Source organism: Rhopilema esculentum, chromosome 12 (genome assembly GCF_057945365.1).
Source record: "Rhopilema esculentum isolate cy_ngs chromosome 12, ASM5794536v1, whole genome shotgun sequence".
Taxonomy (NCBI): Eukaryota; Metazoa; Cnidaria; class Scyphozoa; order Rhizostomeae; family Rhizostomatidae; genus Rhopilema; species Rhopilema esculentum.
The window spans coordinates 1,114,754-1,136,935 of NC_142826.1; the positions used below are offsets into that span (position 1 = coordinate 1,114,754).

The window sequence follows — 22,182 nt, forward strand, 5'->3', positions numbered from 1 at the left end:
CCATCATTAAAAAATATAACTAGCCTAATTAAACTGATGAATTGCAAATCAACTTTAGCTTCCAATACCGTAAAAGCTCTATTAAGCCCCCGGGGCTTATTTACTCCTTTCAGTTCAATGGGGGGGGGGCCTAAAAGAGAGGGGACTTATAAGAGAGAGAGGGAGCTTATTAAAAATTTGAAACAAAAAAGTTTTAAAATACCCTTTGTCATTTTTGTTATAAAAATAACATGCAAATGTTCCCAAAAAACTTTTCTAGAAGCTTCGAAAGTTAAATCAATCAATAACAAGGTCCTCATTTTCATCAACATCACCAGAATAAATTGATAACCCTTGGACATCTTCAAAACAATTCTTGACTGACTACTTAGTCGCACAAGTTAGTCTTAACATAGTCCGTATTTAACGCACACGATCTTATCATCATCTCACCCGTCAAGAGACCCACTAAATAGGCATGATTTCTATTTGACATCAAAGGCTAAAGAGGAGAGCTTAATAGAGAGGGGGCTCATTTAAAATTTTTGCGTGATAAGGGGGGACTTGATAGAGAGGGGGCTTAATAGAGCTTTTGCGATATATAAGAAAAATAAGATATTGTGAAAAGAAAGGAACTCGGAAGTTAAACATATGCGCTGAACTTTAAAGATAAAGATTATCGACCTCATGTCATTTCTCTCAACTCTTATCTTCTATTTTCGCTCGCGAATTTTTGTGGCTCTGGTACCCAAGGTAATGTGACGTGTGCAGCTATGGCGTCACAGAATAGAGAGGGGTGACATGTAGGTCCACTGCAAGAGCAAGCAGACTAACGACTTTGGAATCATATAAAAGTTTTTGCTGGAGAATTACGACGTCGTTGGTTGTTCCAGCTTTGATCATTATGATATACACGATATCCAGCTTTCACGTTTTCGCCTGAGTTAGAGTAACTACCATTGATAATTATGTATGAAGCCGTTGATAAAATTTCAGATAACTGGTTTTGCCGCATAAGAACATTATCAAGCGTTTTGAAGAGAGTTCCCCGACAAAATTTGCTGTAATCAAGCCTAAACTCCCTTTTAGAAGCATTGCGTTAGTCTTCATTTTCCATAGTTTATTGTTTAGAACATTGACTGAGCTGAGGTATTGGCAGTTGACATAGGAATTGAATTTCATGCCGCTTGCAATAAAGTTTTTCATCAAATGGTTAGAATGTGATGACGTCATACTACCATTCATGCATTAGGTTGCTATAGTTTGTTTGACGTCATGTACGTTAGCTGACTATGATCTTGTGCCGACCGTTACACAGACCCTCTACTGTCAAGTTAGGGGTCTGGAACACAGGCTAAGGAAAAGCAAAATTTTGAAAATGGGTTCATTCGCTGCCTGACGGCCCAAACAAGTTAAAATTTTCAGCACAGACTTATTTCAACATTAAGGTTCCAATTCTATGATCCATTTTTGCCAAATGTGAAGATAAAAATTGCCCGGATTAGAGTGAATGCTTCATCAGAGTCAATCACTTATTGCTCATTTTTGGGAAATCACTTTGTTTTCTTAATTCTGAAACGAGGCCCGTCTCGTTTCATTCGCCTTCATTCGCGCCATTTTTGCACCCATTGAATTTGTGTTTTCACGAAAGAAGCAGCGGATGAAATAAGTTATTTTATAGTTTACATGTGGATAAATTATATTTATTTTGCAAACTGCAATATATTTTGGAATGCTACATGTAACGCGGGTATTTATATGGCTGAATTTGCATGACCTTTAGAGATGGCGCCGCTAAAAGGGCTAGGCCAGTCGCCGACCGGTGTCGCACTTTACGAAGTTGCAGGTCAAGTCAAGTACACTGGAATCAAAATCTTGCAAACGTCATTGACGTATGGAAAACTTTGTATATATGATGACAAAGGACAATATTATATTGGCGTCCATGGAAAAATGTTTAAAATGTTCAAGGTTCGGTAATTTCAAATTTTGTTTTTCACATGACATGTTTGATGTTTACATTTCGTTTCGTCGTGTATAGGATGCATTACGGGTTTCTTTTCCTGGGCAATGAAGGAAAATTTTTCGTGCTCCGAAACGGTTTTTTATAACTAAAATATCAGAAAAGTCTATCTTCTAGTGGATAAATTTGTCTTATAGAACATTTGTGATTAAAAACAATGATTGCAGCAGCAGCAGGAGAATAGCTGATATGCCATGTTAATGAATTTTGCACAGTGGCGGCTCGTTTATCTGGGCTAGCACAGCTCAGCCACACCAAAAATTTCCAAGAATATTTTTTGAAATTTTAAACTTAATGAAATAGACGTCCATTGTAATTTAAGCACTGTTCACTAATAATCACTGTTTCAAGTTTCACTCTTTGTCCATTTTCTAGTTTGTTTAGGTCCCAGTGCCCGCAGTTTGTTTGAAAACTAGATAAAATGTATATCACTATTATCAGAGACCATCCCTTGAGCTTTTTAAGCTAGCCCCAGAGTAGATGAAAATGCAAATTTGTTCAAAGATGGTCCTATGAATTTGTTCTTATCAGAATCCCTTTTGTCTGTCCTCAAACACAACACAAAATAGGATCTCTATCCAAGGGGTATCTCCATTACAACTAATCAGAAGCCTTTTTGATTACACAAAGTATACCTCCAATGCGTGCTTTCAATTTGAAAAAAATTAACTTCACAGCATATGACAATTTATTAATTAATAGTTTGAACTTTTTGGTTCTGTCTGTTTGAACTTTTTGGAACTTTTTGGTTTGTGATATCTTTATGTTTTTATGGATATCACCAACTAACTCCCATTTTTTGTGACGAGCAAATAAAGTTGAGTATAACAACATAACTGTATTTGTGGAGAAATTAAATATTACTTGCAATTGCTGTCACTTGCTGTTTCAATTAAAACTTTCAAGATTGTGATAGCCTTGTTGACCTCATTTTGATAGCTTTGGTTCTCAAGTATATCTTCAACTATAGCTTTAGTTCTCAAGTGTAACTTTGTTTCTTGTCTTCGCAAGAAACAAAGTTTCCAGTCTGGCAACAGAGGTAGCCGCTATATCTTAATTTGTATTGAAAGCTCTACTAATTATATTTGTTATTACGTTTCGTAGCTGAACAATAATATAAAAGAAACAAGATCAAGAGATGGTCAGCTCACACTGGTGTTGCTGGATGGGCACCAAATAATTGCCAAAGAATGTTCATCTGCAGAGGTGAAAATCCTTGAAGGTTGTCTCAGTAAAATTAAGACATCTGGAACTCTAAAAGGTAAGTAGTAGCTCTGGTTAGTCTAACTTTGAAGACAAAACATTTAAAGCATTTCCATGAACCATATTGTTAATGCCCTTTCTCAGAATCTTGTATTGATGTTTGTATATGCATATTAATAAAGATTTTTTAAAGACCATAAAGGTGCGAAAAGAATCTAGTTTAGTAGCGAATTAAAAATGTTCCTGCTATTTATGGTTTATGTTTGCTTCAGCAACTTGAATTTTTCTCTAATTGCAAATTTAAAAGTTTCAGTGCCCCTTAAATGTATGTTGAAATTTCTAGGGTGGAAATGTAGTAAACCAACTCAAGAAGGATCATTGAAAAAGGACAATAAAGAGGTCAGATATGTGGTATTTCATTTGCTTTAGAAAGGTTATGACCCTTTCCAATTAGCGAAACCCTTCATGTAAGCTTCAAAATGACCACACCCACATCTCTCAGGCCTGGCCATGAGCATTTAGCAGGGGCGCGGTACATTGATGTAGGCTTCAACAGCCGCCTTTGCACTACCTTTGCAAATTGGGTTCAAGAAATAGAAGCTTTATCTTTAGCGCAAAGTTTGCACCAAATGAACGTCACCATCTTCTTTCCATCTATCTCCTCATTTTTCTTCCAAGAAACAGCCCCGTTGTTGTATCTTTCGAAAGTTCTTTGCTCAACAGTTGATCTTTTTTGGTTACTCGCCATGTTGAAATGATTCAGGTTTCACGTGTTAGGAATATTCAATTGGCCTTCGAAATAGCATTCTGGTTCAAATGAATCCATTCAAAAGATTTTCTTCCCTATTGCATTTAAAAATGCTTTGTTTGTTTTTCACGTGATTTGTTAGGAAGTTAACGAGTTTACAGGAGTATATGACTTTATTAAATTATTTCTAAGTGGGTCAGGTTCCTATCAATATTTTAGTTTCATTTCAAGAGGTGTCGAGAAATGAAAGGAAGACCAAGGCGGGCGATTAACGTGCAAACTGACATTGAGGCGAGCGATAACTAGCTCGCCTTGCATACCCGAGGCAAGCTTTAAGGCGCGTATGGGCGATTGCCCGCCTCAAACGGCCAGGTCTGGAAATTCTCTACAACGGGGTGTGATATAAAGCTCGAAATCTACAGGGGTTTATATCTTGTCAATTTATTAATCTCTGAGAAGTTCCAAATTGATGTGATTAGTTGAAATGAAATTTTGTCCTTTTTTGTGTTGATTTGGTATGGAATGACCCTTTTGTATATTTTGGCACACCACTGAGTTGAGATACTTCTTATTTACATTCTGTAGAACCATTTAATTTTATCCATCAACTTTATCCAGTCCTCACTCAATCTTTTTGTTTGATGTTACCTTTTTCATAAGACAAAATAGGTCACTTCACAGCAGCAGATAAACAATTTCCAAAAAAAACAGAATTAATATTTGTCTTAAATCCAACTGTCCTCCCAAAATGAATTTGCCCTTTATAGAATGAGAGATATTAAGATTAATGTATATCAAGGCTGGGCATTTTTAGGTGTGTAACCTCTTTTTGCCTTTTTATTTCTAGAATACAGTTTTAGAGAAGTCAAAGAAACTGTTATTGAAAGTGAAGAAAAGTTCTCCATTTTCATCACCAGGAAAATATGCATATTTAGAATCTTCTCCACTGTTGAATGCAGTATCAAAAAGTCATTCACATATAAGGTGAATCTTAATTTTTTTCTCTTTAGTCTTTGGCTTGTGATATATAGAGCAACAATTATGCCTTCTTGATTTAGATATAAGTGGTTTAAAATTTCCCCATGTAATCTATAACTCACAGTCAAAATTTAGAGTAATCCTTTTTAAATCTATATGCAGGCCTTTCCCAGAGACACAGGCTATAGCCTGCGCCTGTGCAAACCCCACACAAAAAGTTTTGTGAGGGCTTTTTTCTGCCCACGCAGTTGTTTATAACAACGTAAATCCACTTTGTCTCACTCTCTAATCTACCTGCTGCTGAATATCAGCGTATTCATAAATAACGTCGTGTCAAAGAGATATGTGGTTTTTATAAATATCATTATAAAAAATAAATTTCCGTTTCTGTTGACATCAAATGTTAACAAACTATAATATTACCTGTTACAACTAGCAATAGTATTTTTGGTTGTGTAGGATATGGTTGTGTAGGAAAGGAACAACAGATAGCGTAAAATAGCAAAAATGAGAATTGTTACACAACATTGTCAAGTACGAAATTTGTTTTATGAATACACTCATTTTTTATAAGAAACACGCTATAAGAAAAGACAACTGGGCAATCAGAAAAGTATTAATTCGTTTTTGCCCTTTGACTCTTCAACAAGATGAGAGGTAAGCGGCTGGGATTTGTCAAAAACATAGAACCAATAATTCACCCTTCCTTAACTCTCTCGTTACTTTCGATCCGCATTTCTGCTTTCCTTAAGGCTTTGAGGTTTATGTATATGTTATTCATCGACTTTTATCAGATATCTCTTTTGTCATTTTAAGGAGTAGTAATGCACACAAAGCTTAAGATAAATCATCTATACAGGTAGGCAAGGTAATTTATTTTTCGGCTAATATATACTCAAATATAAATAGATAAACAACAAATGATGCAAGGGCTAACGCACATATTTCCCACGCAGCCAAACCAGCAGGGGTCTTTTTTAGCCCACATGCTTTTTATTCCTGGAGAGGCCTGTATATGTCAATTATCATTTGTACCTATGTAACATGATCCAATTTTTTTAGAAGAGAAGGAAGCAGAATCAAAGGGAAGATTTTCACATCACCTGCAAGCAACAAAGAGAATGCCAATGGTAAGTTTCAAATCCTTCAGTGTGCAAACTTGTTGTTTACACAGAGTGTATTTTAGCCAACAGACCAAGCCATAAGCATATGAATCTCTTAATTCTTGGAAGTGGAACTCCCATGCCAGTAAATAAAAGTATATTGGTGCAAAGGCTGTTCAGAACTTAAAATGGATCAGATGAGCAAGGCCAATTTCCTCCTAAGCGTTGCAGCTTGTTATTTATTACAACAGTAAATCAAGTTTGATTTTTCCTCCCTTTATCTTTTTTCTAATTCCTAATTCCTAATTCCTAATCATTTACATAAAAAAGATGTATTAGTCTCATTCACCTATCCTAAATTAGGTATGTTGACATCTAAAAGCTATATCAGAACTCTTGTTTGCAAAATCAGAATAATAAGTTTCATATTTTAGAGTTTATGATGAGCTTCATCATCTTATCAAATCAAATCCCTTTTTACCATAGCGAATCCAGTTACAGCTGATCGAAGCTTTGAGCGTTTAGAATCAAAATGTGTGGACATGGTATCTTTGTATGTCATTTATTATATTCCTTTTCAATATTATATTTTAAATTCTCCTGTCTTTGATAGCATTTAGATTTTAGGTGGATTATGTACTCAGGAAATTTATCTACCTTCAAATCTCATATTTTCAAGCCTTACTCTACATTTGTATAATTTATTGATATTCCTCAAGCAGTTCGTTTTATATATTTGACAGGTTTTGAATTTTTGAATGGCTTCCTTTGCTTTAACTACAAAGGAAGGAAAATTAAATATTTATTTATATCTAATTTTGTTTTGTATTTACTTTCAGGGAGGATGAAGAAGTATGCATGGTCAATGGCAGAAACCAAGAAGGATATTGGTGTAAGTGTGCCTGTTGTCATGTGTGCTGTACATATTATATTGTACATATGATGTGGTGCAAATTTTGTGATTGATGCTTAACCAGATGTGATATTTTATTAATTTATTGTTGTTTATACATTCATTACTTGACATGAAATTTCTTATCTTTATGAAACAAAGGTATTTTTAATTTAACAGCAAGACCTCCAGGTGAAGAAAGGAGCCACAGTCCAAGTTTAAAGTATGGCTGTAGAAATTCATCACCACTTGGGTTCAGCACAATAAGGTATTGTTTCTATTTTGCGTCTTAAGTATCTAAATATTCAGACATTTAATAATTCTTTTTAACATTGGGCTACATGCATTGTTGTCATTTAATCATTTATTGCCACCCACTAATGTGGTTTAAGATGTTTCAGGACTTCTGTTAAGTCTCATTTGTTGATTTTAAGAAAAACTATCTATGTTGATTCCATGATTAGGGTTTGATTTGGTTTTGATTTTGTGATCCTGTTTCAGGAGTGATGGCCTCAAGTCAAGGAGAAGACTAATTGATACAGCAACTACCCATCCGGATGAGCTAGCCTTGAGCTTAGAAGGTAATGTTTGAAAGCTTCTGTCTATGCTGTACATACCATTATTTAATCCCAGCAATGGTACTAAACCTACTCGTATGTCTCATAACTTCAGTGGCGGAAGTTATGGGTGCATGGGGGGTGGGGCTCAGGCTTATTAGATTTGTGCAGCGATAAAACGGTTTTGTGCAGTGATAAACAGAAAAAGTGTGCAGTGTTAAAAGTACAATTTATAGTCAAAGCAAACAAATTTTTCTTATGTTTCACAAGCTGTGATAGCCTAAACCTACCCAGGGTCGCAAAGAGAGGGGGCAGGGGTGATTCTATTCCTTAGGGCCTCAAGTTGTAAGGAACTTCATAAAAGAAAGAAGTCGATTTAAAGAATTGAATTTATCAAACTTAACTGAAGTATGGCTAGAAATACCAAACTATTTGAAACGAAAGACGATGACTGCAAGGAAACCAGTCTGAATATATTTTAAGCTTAACGAAAATATGACCAAAAGTGTTATTTTGTCGGAAAATCGTTCTGCCCCCCTCCCCCCAAATGAACGCCTGAATTTCCGCCACTCTCTTCATGGATATGTTATGCCGTTTAAAGTTGACACATATAAGGGATATTTAAGATTTGAACCTTTAAATAAGATATCACATTGTATGTTTTGCTAATTTGGGTCTCTGTGATGCTTTGTGTAAGAATGCTATGGTTTCTGTAAATTGTAGTCGCATTTATATGTTTTTCTTTCTCGTAGATGATGTCAGTGATGAAAATGATTCACCTTCAACTTCCACAAGAACTCCTCTGTACGTATTCAAAAACTCATCTTTTCAAGACAACTGTGTCAAGTTTATTTAACCTAGTAACTTGACTTTATAAACCAAATACGTTGTTACACATTTTTATGATCGTTCTTATTTTGATCGTTTTATCTTTTAGTTCATTCAAGTCGAGTGCCTCTAGAAACAACCTTAGCACTTCTCCACTTAGGCCTAAGGCCCTGCAGTCCAATAACCAGGATTCAGGTATGTTTTCTGCAACAAAAAAGGCATCTGTTTTCGCTCAACTTTGACATTGCATCATTTGTATTTTATGTTTCAGTTTTAATTACGATATTTATTGTGATCAATTTAATTTTTGTCGTGTAAGGTTGTATTTTCTTGTAAATGCGCTTAGATAAACTGTATTTAGCAATAAAATTTATTGAGCTGTGTTTCAGGAGACATTGCACTCTAGTTCTACATAGCTTTTAATAACTTCATGTTTTGATCTTTTCTCATGGTTCTGGATCTTTTGATTCCTGTTGTTTATTTGTATTTTGAGAATAAAAGGATACTCTTTATCATTCTTCGTTTCTTTGCTTTGATAGTTTGGTTATTTGGTAACATAATAAATGTTTCGTTTATCTATGATTTTCTTTTAGCTTCGAAGGGTGTATCTCACAAAGCATCTTCCTTCTACGGTGGCAGCAGCTCTACCCTCCCTTCATTTTCAATGTAAGCAAACATTGCAAATAGATTCAAATGTAGTCGTAAACTTGGTGCAGTCGCCAAAGGTTTTCTTACGCATCAAGTGACAAAAACATCTTGATCCTGCGAAAGTCTTTAGCGCATTCAACTTTTAAATAGCGGAGTATGTTACCTAAAAATCAAACAAAATAGATTATAGTTAACAGCGTGAATGATATATATTTTCAAATAAACAATCTAAAACTGTTTCTAAAAGATCTACAATCACTGCAAAAATTACTTGGAACACTTTGCGCTGTGCTTTTGTATTTTTCATTTACTTCTCCGAATACTACGACTTCCATCCTTCCTCTTCCTCCCCTCCCCTAGAACAATGTTTAAAGTATAGAAAAATATTATACAAGCCACACGAAAAAGCATACTCCACAACCCCTTTCTTTTTCTATGGTAAATCAACATTGCTCTTAGGGGGAGAGAGGGATGGCTGTATTCGCCTTTGAAAAACTGAGGTTAGTGTGCCAAGACTTTCAGCTGTGATTGTAGGCCTACAATGGCCTACAAGGAATTACCAAGGCATAAGGCAGTCTTCTATGGAGAGACCTTATTTAACTAAGTAACTGTAAATAAGAATTTAATCAATATATTTTTCGTTTTCAACATTAATCAGGAACAATTCTTCGAAAGAATTCTATAGGATCAAAAGATTTTTTATCTCTTTGGCGATGTTGCTCTTGGATGCCGGGGTTAGTTTTCTTCTGATATTCTTTGTCTATTCAGGAGAAAACTTTCAAGTTTCAATTGGATGGGAAAAGGCTTGAAAAGACAGCTGCCACTTCAATCTCAGGAAAAGGAGAAGAAAAGTTTTATTTTCCGAAAGCGAGAAAAAGATGCTACCCAAACACCATCGCTGTCAAACCAAATTGCACTGACGGGGTAGATAAAACGCTTTTTTCAAATTGTTTGTGCAGTTCGATGGCTCTGTCGCTTCCATTGACGCTTGCTTAAGACGACTTTTTTCAATAGATCTTTCTAGTTCCTCGCAGCAAAGTCTGAAATCGACTGTGTGTTTATGCAGCACAACCTGCCTCGCAGAACGTTTGTTTCGTTTAAAGTCACAATGGAAGGTAGAATCAGGTCGTAAAGTTTGTTGAAAATTGATCAAAATTTCAGGCATTTAAGACCTGTGACGTATGTTGGTTTTGACTGTAGCGATAATGGAGACGGCAGTTCATGTCCTTCTCATTTGAAACATTTGCAGATTGATTAAGTCTTTGTTAGTTTTTTATTGTCTTAATTCCAGTTCCCCGAGAACAAATTTATCAGTATTTTTACATTGCATTATATGAAAGATTTTAAGAAAGCATGGAAAAGCGTAAAAACATAGACTTATTTGGTAATATAGACAGTTGAATTGAGACTTTAGAAGCGGTTGTTTTTTAATGTTTTTTTATGAATGTAGAATTACGCACCTCTTTAATTGCTTTCTGCCTTCTCTTGGATTCATTGCTATTCAGCCAAAAATTGTTCTTATAAGAACAAGATTGAAAGAGCTGTTATTTTCAGCAACTCTCAATTCTTCAATTAAAGGATTTTGATAAAAGATACAATGGATTTTCGCACGTGTTGTGTTTAAAAATAAGTTTTGTGATCAAATAGTTTTTGCAATCAATATAGGCATTTTAATTGCATCGTCACATTTTTATGTAACAATCATCGTTTGTTCTGTTTTTTTTAGGTTTGCAAATCTGGGTAACACATGCTACATGAATGCCATACTGCAATGCCTGTTGGGAATACCAGCGTTTTCGTACGATCTTGACAACACATTGCTTTTGTCCAAAGTAAAGCACATCTCTTTGTATAAGTAAGTGAAGTCATTTAAGTCATTTCAAATTTTGTGACAAAGGAGTAGTCAATAAATGCTTATATTATGATTAAGACGAAAACTTATCAAGGAAAAAATACTAAATTGAGAAGTTCATGATAATAGTATTTGGGAAAGCTAACTCCAGGAACAACTAAAAACAGTACAGATTTTTATTACAGAACAGAGAATACTGAAATTTCTCAGATGCCAACACCATGTAAACATTAAAGGATCTATAATCACATAATTATGATGCAAATGATGTGTAAAATGATCCAATAAACACTAGCAAATGGATAACTACTGATAGAAATGCTTTGCTTAGATTGATAGGTAACTGAATGTATAGACGTACGTTGTTTCCAGACTACTCATTTATACTGTACTAAAGCCCACTTAAATATTTAAGGTTATCTTGAAAGTTGATATTTACCGGACTGTCTTTAAATGCTCTTTGCTGTATAAGCAGAGCTAGACACGCTATTTGGTGTATAGAAGAGCAGGACGGTTCTAAGTTGCTACTCTGAGTTTCATGCTTAATGCGGTCATCAGGCAACTGCTCTATATGGAAATTTTAAATTTCTGTTTTGTATTTGGTTATAATATTTACTTACTATCGATATAGTGTATCTATATTCTCTCCTTTTGTCTGTTCCCAGGAGTCTTCACAATTTGCTCATAGCTAAAAGATTAGGTGAAAGCCAAGATAAGCAAAAATGGCTGTTGAAGAGCATCAAGAAAGCGATTTCAAATCAGGCGGCAAGATTTTCAGGAAACATGCAACATGTTTGTTTATTTGAGTTTTATTCCTTTTTGTTAACCTCAAAACTTATTTATGTTCTTTATTTTTTCTAAGCCATTATAACATTTTGAATTTGAATTTTATTGTAATTCTCATTTGCAGCTGTCAGTGTCCTTTTCAACCTATCATATGTTAATCAATTAACCTATCACCTATCAACCTATCATTCACCGAACAATCAACCTATCACAAATCAACCTACCACCTATCAATCAATCAATCAATCAATCAATCAATCAATCAATCAATCAATCTATCTATCTATCTATCTATCGCCTATCAACCTGATACCTATAACCCTATTAGCTAGCTTGTGTGTTTTATGGGTGATTATCTTTATGACAGTTTTCGATAATCTGTCCTCAATGACCCTCTAAAGTCGTCTACCATATACCACAAACTTAAATCCATCTCATGATTTCATTATTACTTTACCTGCAAAGGATGCACACGAATTTCTTGGGCAGTGCTTGGATCAGCTGAAAGAAGACATCATCAAACCTTCACCTCTTCAGGGGAACGAAGCAGATGAAACCACCCCGTCGGAAGGCGAGCAGCAAAAATCTCTAGAGGCAGCGTGTCCGGTTGCAAGGAATTTTGAATGTCAAGTCTCGCATAATATTGAATGTGAAGAGTGAGTACACATGCATCCATGATAATATGTTCTCTTATAGTAATGGCATAGAACAGTTGTTATTCATGCCTGAATGTATGTGTAGAGCCAAGTCTTATAGTAATGGCATAGAACAGTTGTTATTCATGCCTCAATGTATGTGTAGAGCCAAGTCTTATAGTAATGGCATAGAACAGTTGTTATTCATGCCTCAATGTATGTGTAGAGCCAAGTCTTATAGTAATGGCATAGAACAGTTGTTATTCATGCCTCAATGTATGTGTAGAGTCAAGTCTTATAGTAATGGCATAGAACAGTTGTTATTCATGCCTCAATGTATGTGTAGAGTCAAGTCTTATAGTAATGGCATAGAACAGTTGTTATTCATGCCTCAATGTATGTGTAGAGCCAAGTCTTATAGTAATGGCATAGAACAGTTGTTATTCATGCCTCAATGTATGTGTAGAGTCAAGTCTTATAGTAATGGCATAGAACAGTTGTTATTCATGCCTCAATGTATGTGTAGAGTCAAGTCTTATAGTAATGGCATAGAACAGTTGTTATTCATGCCTCAATGTATGTGTAGAGCCAAGTAAAATTACTTGATGTACATTACAAGATCAAGGATCGGTTTAACCTGTCTATGGCCGACGCTCTGTATTATAGAATGCTTTCACGCTTTTTTATCCCCAAGGTTTTGACACAGTTGTGTTGCTGGTTAGATACTGAGCATGTCAAATGATTTTATTATTCACATCAAAGAAACTTTGTAATGCTATTTGAGCTGTTCTTATTCGTCTCATGCTTCTATCCTTCTGATCTCTGTCATGTATTTTCGGTTTCCTTCTATGCGTATCTCCTTCTGTCATGTCGTAAACACCCATCGAATGTTTTCTAGGTGTAGGAATCAAATTGCAAAAGAAGAAATCTTCTATGACTTTTCTTTGGACATTCCAGAAATGTAAATATAAATTTGATTATTTCCTATATTTCATCTTTTTAACGATAGTACTTTCAAAATGTTTTCTAGAATTTCCTGCAAAAGTTTTATGTTCCTTAGTTCTTTTAAACCAGAGAACATGTTTTTGCAATCAAGCACAATAGCGAAAGTTGTATCAGCCTATGATATACTGGGCATTATTTATAAAGATTAATAAACTGCCTTTTACCGATTAAAATTTTTCTATCGAACACATCATATTCTTTAAGTTTGTGCCCTTCTTAAATTTCTTTAGAGATGAAAATACAGATCCAGAGGAAAAGAATTTGCAAGATCTTCTCCAGGATTATTTCGAGGTAATTGCCTAAAAACACCTTTGCCTTAACGCTTTTTCACAGATGGTTTTTAGCAACATATGCTTCTTTAGAAAGCATATTTCTAAGTTTGTTTTGGTTTGATTGGCTTGAAAACACATTTATCTCATTGGGCTACTAGCTCCTGTAAATTTAACTGCAATATTTTTATGTGATACGCTATTTATACGATTTATACGATATTCGATTTTGTTTTATTAGCTTTAATTGGAACAAAGTTTTAATTCTTTTCCTGACAAATAACGCATCTTTATGTTGTTGTCTTGAATTTGAGTATGGTTGTCTTTCAAAATATTTGGGAGTCGAAAGAGATGTGTAAGACTGAATATGTGAAGACTAGGCCAAGTTACGTTTGTGTCTGTTATGTACGACAAATGAGAACATATAATTTTTTCAAGCTGTAACTTTGTTGTGTTTGTTGAACCCCTGAACTCTTTCTCGTGGTTTAGTTTATTTTTGCTTGGGTCTGTTCCAGGAAGAAAAAATCGGGTACAAGTGTGAAAAATGTGAGTGTGAAAACGCCAATCTCTCTCACCACATCAGCAAATTGCCCAGGTAATCAGCTTTGAATGCTTGTACACTTACTGCTAAGCAGTCAAAATGTTTACTCTTCTCTTACTTTTGATATCACTTGATCAATTAAGCCTTGAAGATGGATCTTTGAGCGTTCAAGATGTGCCACACTGCTCTAAACTCCTTTGCCAACCACCTTCTCATCCCGTATATTTTCATTTCTGATAAAATAGTATGAAAAACTCAAAATATAGAAGAGGTTGACGTAAGATTGCAAAAAGCCCCGGGAAAGGTTTTGATATCAAAGGAAGCCTTGGAAAGGTTTATTGACAATCATCATTACAGGGATTTTGTTTGGAATTTGCAAAGAAAGCACGGATGCTTTCTAAATTTAAATCAAAGTTTCGCTTGATTCATTTGAGATTCGTTACCTTTTTTTATCTTCTTCTAATTTCTCATAATGTCTGTAATCCCAAAGAAAATAGTAACCAAAGAAGGTTCACCCAATCAGGTCACGTTATCTTCCAACACTTCTTAATTGCCCTTCTTTTCTTGCTTTTGCAGGGTGATGATTCTTCATCTTAAACGTTACGAGCTGAATGATAATTATACCAAGTACAGGAAAAAACTCGACACTGTGAATGTGCCGCTGCAAATTGACTTAGGTGAGTTTGTAGATGTACTTCTGTTCTTTTGCTTTTCTTTACTTCTTTCAAATTCAGGACCATTCAACCAGATCTGGCCTTATGAACAATTTCCTTGCAATTTTTTAAATTCATGTTGCGACCAACTATCTCCAGTGGCAGGTACTTATAACCAATCAATTACAACTTGCGAAGCTTGTAGTGCTCAATCAACTCAAGATCGAAGTTTTATAGTATTGACCAAGTAATTCACAATTCATTGAGAAAAGTGAGGAAAACACCATTTATTTTAGTTTTGTGCAACGGTTAGCCTTAAATTGGTGCTTACCGCTCGCAATTTTTTAGAAAGTGAATTAGTAAGGGATGAAAACTTAATTCGCTCTAATCGTATCACAAAGGCCCATTTGCTCTTACCCTAACAATGCTGCGTGTTTTTCTTATTCATATTTTTCATTTGTTACAACATATTTGACTTTTGTTATACTGATTGGGAAAACACTTCAGTTCCAATTTTCGAAAAATGCAAATTTGTGAATTGTTGTTTGGATTCAGTGAGTCTCAGCTTAATTATTGCTTTATTTAGTAATTTCAAATTCTCTTTTCCTCGTAGTTTAATTTGTCTTCTTAGTTGATTTTCATTAACATATAGATCATCTAAGAAGTTTGTTTGGACCTAATTTTTTCTTTATTTGAATTTTAGAGGTCAAAACAACGTAAAGTAGTAATATGTTACTGTTATAACAGCCATTTCAGATTTCCCATACACCAAATAACAACTCCATTCATCGTTAAATGTAGGCATTCTTTGCACAGAAGAAACGACAAAGCCTATCGCTTTTGAAAGGATTCCAAAGAGGTTTGCCATATTTTTTTATCGATTCAAATCCAGTTTTGGTTCCAATAAGTAGGAGAAGACTTGAAATCCGAATATTTCAAAGTTGTAAAATCAATCAGTCTGCTGCTTAATTTTTGAAGGTTTTACAAAACTGGCTGCTTAATTTTTGAAGATTTACAAAAAAATTCTTATATTTTTACAACAAAACTTTCTAATCTGAGGTCAATGTTGCAAGATCTTTATTGTTGCAAGATCTCTATCGTTCATCCTATGTATGTTTGTTCCACATCATGCCTTATTTCATTTCATTTTCAGTGGAATCAAGCGACCACTACCAAGCGATCATACCATTGATGTCGATGATTTTGAGCCAAGCTACAAAGCTAAACGCAGGCTGGCCCTACCAGACGTTCCAAAGTATGACAACACTTCCTCATATAACCCTACTGGTTTTTTCATATGTTAGGCCCTTTTTTATTCCTCGAAGTTCTCAGAAATAATTTTTCGTTCATTTTCCCTGCTGATTTGAATCTTAGAAAGGACATACTTTTGTACATTGTAAATTTAACGTATTTCTGCAATTCAATGTTTGATAATTTTGTTTTTCATTTTAAGGCTGTCTAACCCTGAAGAGGAGGAATCAAGCCTTGATTTTCAGCGAGATATTGAGCGTGCAAAGAAGCTCTCTCTTGATGCAGTTAAAGTTGATTCAGTAACCGAAGACGAACAGTTGGAATGGGCTCTTGCAGAGAGCCTGAAAACAAATGAGTCTCTTGTTGAAAGTGATTTTTTACCCCCCGCACTCTTGGAGATCGATCCAGAAGTACTGCCGGTATTTTCAGAGTTTGGAGGTGAAGCGACAGAGGACAAAAGGCTACCAGTTCCAGACAGGGTGGATGCAGAATCTTTTACCGGCTTGCAAGCTAAGAAGGAGAACCAATTTGACAATGAGAAATCTGAAATTTTTGTAGGGAAGAACGAGGAAAGTGAAGTAGGTGGTTTTGACGATTGGCTGTCAACGCAGGAGAAGGAGAACGAGAAAGAGAATGATGAAATATTGATTGAGGTGATTTTTTGCCAATTAAGTTTTTACTAAAACAATTTTGACTTTTTTGAAGAATGTTTTTATCCAGATAAAGAATACAGGAGGAAACCTTGATACAGTATTTTGAGGTAAATCTTCCTGTTATTAACATCGGTTTAAACTATTTTATCGGAGGTCGTAAGTAGCAGGGTGTCAAAAGTGAAAGTGACCTTCGGTTAAGCAATGTTTAGTTAACTACATAACACAGTCCTAATTTGAAAATAACTTATGTTGTATCAGGCTCTTGTGTTTTGACGGTCACCTACGAAACAAATTAAACACTTAGAGAGGTTGTGCTAGTATTGCTCTATAAACGATATCAAAACGCCCAGAAAATATCTGAACAATTATAAGTAAAAGGAATTAAATGAAAATAAATTCCAATTATCAATTTTTTATCAAATATTAACAAGGTCTGCTTTAATTCTTGATAATGCTTTTCACCAAATGAAATTCCTCTTTCACCTTGTCAGGCAAAGATATTATCTTAAATATGGTTTAACATTTATCAAATAGGCAAATAAGTTATCTTTTGTTTAGGAGTTTCAGTGGCAGATAGAATCTCTGCCAATTGTCTTTAGACACTAAAGTCAGGTTTCAAAAGCAAATTCGGCCATCCCTTTCCCTATGCCAACACTTTTGGTTAATTGTAGAATGGTGTAGGAGATTAGGGAGTAAGGTTTTTCAATGACCTATTTTATATTTGCCTAAAATGACAACATTATCCTGGGGGGGGGGGGGGTGAGGGGACGAGAGTAGTAATATTTCGTAAAAGAAATGAAAAAATGAAAATACAAAACTAGTTACTTGGTGTTTCAATACATTTTGGCAGGCACTGTAGATACAATAGAAGCAGCACAAAAAGCAGATCACATCCATAGTGCTGGCTTATTCATTATGAATCGATACCTACTTAATTACTAATTTTCCTGTAGTTGTGTTTGCTGATTTTCTAACACTATTTTTAAGACGCGAGAAAGCTATCTTGGAGTTTATCTTTAGTTGTGAAGATACTGTTTTGTTTCTCTGTCTATAGAACAAAGAGAACCAAGCAAAGCATCAAATTTTCGATTTCTATTGGCCAGTGTTTTCTGGCTCACTGCAAGATAGCTGGTACAAAAGAGTTTTTAAGTGTGATGTCAAAAACTCATTTTTTAAAATTTTAAAATTTTGCTTCAAATTGTATCAAATCTTTGTATCAGTGGTGGACACTTGGGGGGGGGGGGGGGACGAGGGGGGCCACCGCCCCCAATACTTTAGAGGACAATGATTTGTGTTCTAAAACAATGGGAAATGTGTCGTCATCTTATTAAAACAATAGGCTTCCCCCCCAATATTTGACCAAATGTTTACCTCTGCTTTGTATGAATGGGGGTCAATCAAATGGATATGTAGTTGTTTTGAGAAGCCCAGAGTATCAGGTTTGAAAAACAAACATATAGGTTTGACCAGGGCCAGAGAGATTCGATATTGACTAATTTACCTATTTTTCCATTCAAATACTAAATTTTTTATTCCTTTATTAAAAAAATATTTTATCATTTATTAACTAGAGTGCTGCACAGGTTGATAGTGAAGAAGATCAGCTCAAGATGGCCTTAGAATTAAGCTTAAGGGGTAAGCTGGAATATTTATGCAACTGGTAACAATGAAAAAAGTTTTCCTATCAATTGAAATTGGTGTTCATTTCTCCAATGAAGACAAACTTTTTTTCAAGCATTGCAAATTAGAGAATGGTATTGAAAAAAGCAAATATTTTGCAGCGTCCTTTTTTCAAACTATTAAATTATTACAAGTTATTACAAACTATTACAAACTATTACAAATTATTACAAAGTTCCACCAAAAAATTATTACAAATTGAGAAATTATACTCTATTATGCTTCTTCTTCTTCTCAGAGTACAATGAACATACAACCCCAAGGCATAAACCTCGACAAGTAAAGTCAAACACTACAGGCAGCTCAGACTCAAATAAAAAAACAAAACAGAGACGGGTAATTATTTTAATTTTCTTAAGATCTCAGCACCAACTCATCTCAACCTAAACCTAGCATCCAGTGCTCTATGGTATGATCATGCCAAAAATAGGTGTTTAAGCTCAAGTTCATTCCTCTTTCACTATTAATGTGTGACCATTGGCTGATTCATCAATTTGCTTTCGGCACACTTGCACAAACAGGTTGACTAAAGTGGAAACAGGGTGATTAATGTAACCTTTACTGGCTTCAGATAAAATTTCAACATCTGTCCTGTATCTTTATCAGGGGGAGAGCACTGTTGCATCCCCACCAACTCTTTTAGCAAATGTGAGCTTTTAGGTACGGCTTTTCAATGTAGCAAAGATGATTCAAATCTGGCCCTCCTTTCTTTCCAATGTGTTTATATTTTATGCTCTTTTCACCAATCTTTTTATTGTCAGTTAAGGTTACGGTAAACGTTTTTGACACGAAATTTGGGTTTCTCTACTTAAAAGCAAAACTGAAACGGAATCAGATTAAACTATACATCATTCGATGCACGAGAATTTGGCCATTCCAACCATATCAAAACGATCGGCAAATATTTCAAAATGAAACTTTCCAGGCAAATTTATTGCTTAAATGAGTGTACCACCTTTAAAAGCTATTTTGTACCATTGCGTTGGAGGTAACAGAATCTAACTTATATCAGCAGAAAGTGCAGGTACCAAAGAACCAAAGCCTGTCTCAGATTTTTCAAATTCCTCCTCCCCTTGAAACTATACCCTGTCAAATATTGGCAAGCAATTTTTCTTCCCTCTCACAGCTGTATTGGGCTATAAAAGACGGACCAGAGCAAATACAAAAATTTTGAGACACACTTTGCTCACCCGATATCTGGCCGTGTGCAAAGTTTTGAGCCATTCGATTGGTTCCTTGGGTACAAAATAGCTTTTTCGACTTGTATGTAGAGGAATTGTAAGTCCGGAGAAAACGGCAGTTTACTGATCGCACGTGCAAGGTACACTCGTAAATCACAGTGTAACCCGGGTCAAGTCATTTGAGGCTTTAAGATCATTAAGCCTGTTAAAATAAACACGGCCATACATTGGATACATGGATGTTCCATGCGATATTGTAAATGAAACATGCGACCACAACCGCAGAGCAACGATAATTGGCTTAACAGGTCAAGAGATTTTCAGGCCTCAGCTAAAAGTTCTGATAAAAAATTATGGAAACCTTCGTTCACATGGGATTTTTTCCATTTTCGAAACTTATGTTTGTTTCAAATCTGGTATCATTGTTTGCCTTGAAAGTTCGGGTACTTGAATGTGAAAAATCGACAAATGGATGTTTTCATCCAGAAAACGTTTACCGTAACCTTAAGCCATTACTGTTAAGAGTCTTATTTGTATTAAGTGCTTCCTGAGACATCTCATATCTAAGCTTGCACTTGAAGTGCTAACAAAATAATGAATTTTAAAGAAGAGATGAGCTTGTCTAAAACATTCGAAAGAACTCAAACATGGTATCAAATTATATCTTATTTGAATGTAATCGTCACACAGGATCTGTCTTTTTAGAAATAAAGCTTATGTTAATTGTTGGGTCATTTAATTAAAGTTTGCATTAAAGTTGACAAAGAACGAACATTTAAAAGGGTTTTACTCTTTGTTTTACAGGTCAATAGAAGTGGATGTGCTACCCCAAGACAATACAACTTGGTTGGCATTGTCAGTCATATAGGGGACAGTTCTGTTGCTGGTCATTACATCTGTGACGTTTTTGATTTTAAAGAAAAGGTGTGGAAAAGTTATAATGATAGCAGTGTGAAGAAGGTATGCAATTTAATGCTAAATAAGTTATGATTTTATTGTTTAAGTTAAGCACCATTGGGTCTTAATGCTTTGATAAAAACTGGAACTTAATGCATTTCAGCATCACTGGTAAAATTTCTTTTCAGCCCTGATCAGAAATTGATTGTCCAGTTTGTTAGGAGAAAGAGCCTATTTTTCCCTCAAACAAAATAGAACAATATATCTAATTGGAGACTTGGTAGTTTCACTAGTTTTGCCAGGATGGCAATGTGGAAGTAATAAAAACGATTTTCCACATCACACCACATATGCATTTTTCAGTCTGTTGTGGAAGCGAAGTTTTTGGTATAAAAGTGATATGAAACTGTTGGTAAATATATTTGTTGAGGTCATAATGGCAGAGAAACTTGTCCTCCCACAGTTAGTGATAATAAGCATTTAGTATTGTGAAGAGGAAACAGGACATCCCCTGTTGGTGCGATCACCTAGGCATGTAATTGATGCCTCCTGCCTTGATGTATTTTGTGCTCACACATTTCTATATCATGAAAATAAACTGAATGTGAGTGTAAAATAAAAACACTTCATACTGATAACATGTTATTGAAAAGTTCAGATGCTTAACTTGTATTTTATATAGAAAATCAGCCTTTAATATTTTTAATAAACTTGTGTTGAAACCGCCTTCATGAGGGAATTATACTTTCTAGATTACAGAGTATGAAGTCAAGTTTCGACGCAAGAATTGTGCCTACATCCTCTTCTATGTTGAACAGTAAGTAGTTTTTCATTATTTCTATGTTTATCCATCTGCAAACATGTAGATTTGGCTTGTCACTGCTTAGTGGCTATGATGTGACTAAACCAATCACATTGAAACACTTTACTTAATCCTTTAAATAAAGTTGTTGATAGTTGCTGATATGTAACCTATCTTCCTTAAGTTACGAAAAGGCAACACAAGAGCCTGGCTGAAGCTGGAAATGGTCGACTGTCTCATTTTTAAACACCTTTGATTGTTTTATCAGAGATGCTTCAGCTTTGCTATGGCTATAATGCTATAATCTACATTAACGAAAAATCTTTTCTCATACCTTTTAAAATGTTTTCTATTGTTTGAAGGGAATGTTACAGAGACATTATGAGCAAATGAAACATTTTCATTGATAGCAGACTTTGTGACAAAATCATTGTTCCTGGATGGTGTAGAATTATCGGTTTTACTTTAATATTGAGTTTTGTCAAGTCGTAACCACTTATTACAAATTTTGTAACTATATTTCAAAGTACAGTATCTTTTTAACTCACAAATGTTGTGTTTTGAATTGATTAAACTAACTTTCAGAATAATCGAAAATAGAATTTAATGTACGTCTCAATTGCTTTCTGACCCAATAACCTAATTCCTTCATGTATATATGACACTTGATGTTTTCATTGATTTTTTCCCTTAATTTACGATAATAATAAACAGCGTCACATGTCACAAACAGATCAGATACAAAAATTGATATTTTCATTATTCTATCGTCTCAAATGTAGAAAAAGTGAAGGCCAACGAGTTTAGACCATGCACTTATAGTAGCTATTTGTCAATAGTTTGTTGAATTTCTTTAAGAAAGGTTAAATATGTAGTAGAATTGGTTACTGTGGTTTCCAGGTCTAATCTGTATCTTCAGTTTAGAAGTGAAATTGAATCTCTTTTATTTTGTTTATTCTATTGCCAACTTCATTGAAGACTGGAGATGTTTTGATTGCTTGTCTATCAGATATTTAAA

General features: G+C 34.8%; 1 protein-coding gene across 2 annotated transcripts; it reads left to right on the forward strand.

Annotated features, from left to right (window-relative positions):
• Positions 1–1,566: 1,566 nt before the first annotated feature.
• Positions 1,567–22,096, forward strand: LOC135681591 (ubiquitin carboxyl-terminal hydrolase 37). Of its 2 annotated transcripts, none has more exons than XM_065196135.2 (28): positions 1,567–1,950; positions 3,107–3,263; positions 3,549–3,604; positions 4,801–4,937; positions 5,997–6,061; positions 6,521–6,587; positions 6,874–6,926; positions 7,107–7,194; positions 7,428–7,507; positions 8,236–8,287; positions 8,421–8,506; positions 8,905–8,977; positions 9,728–9,883; positions 10,686–10,814; positions 11,477–11,603; positions 12,063–12,253; positions 13,131–13,193; positions 13,468–13,528; positions 14,022–14,101; positions 14,624–14,724; positions 15,502–15,559; positions 15,854–15,955; positions 16,154–16,604; positions 18,176–18,239; positions 18,523–18,620; positions 20,270–20,425; positions 21,115–21,179; positions 21,527–22,096. In XM_065196135.2, exons 1-28 carry the CDS (start codon positions 1,765–1,767, stop codon positions 21,555–21,557), a joined length of 3,033 nt encoding a protein of 1,010 aa, XP_065052207.2. In that variant the 5' UTR covers positions 1,567–1,764; the 3' UTR covers positions 21,558–22,096. The 2 variants fall into 2 exon arrangements, with proteins under 2 accessions (XP_065052207.2, XP_065052206.2); XM_065196134.2 differs by having other exon boundaries at positions 1,568–1,950; positions 5,994–6,061.
• Positions 22,097–22,182: the final 86 nt, after the last annotated feature.

What these genes read in the sequence shown, in the direction of transcription:
- LOC135681591 (XM_065196134.2), top strand. Translation starts at nt 1,765, where the DNA reads ATGGCGCCGCTAAAAGGGCTAGGCCAGTCGCCGACCGGTGTCGCACTT. An exon ending in ACCCTCCCTTCATTTTCAAT is followed by an intron (nt 8,978 to 9,727) that starts GTAAGCAAACAT and finishes TTGTCTATTCAG; the next exon opens with GAGAAAACTTTCAAGTTTCA. An exon ending in ATGATAGCAGTGTGAAGAAG is followed by an intron (nt 20,426 to 21,114) that starts GTATGCAATTTA and finishes TATACTTTCTAG; the next exon opens with ATTACAGAGTATGAAGTCAA.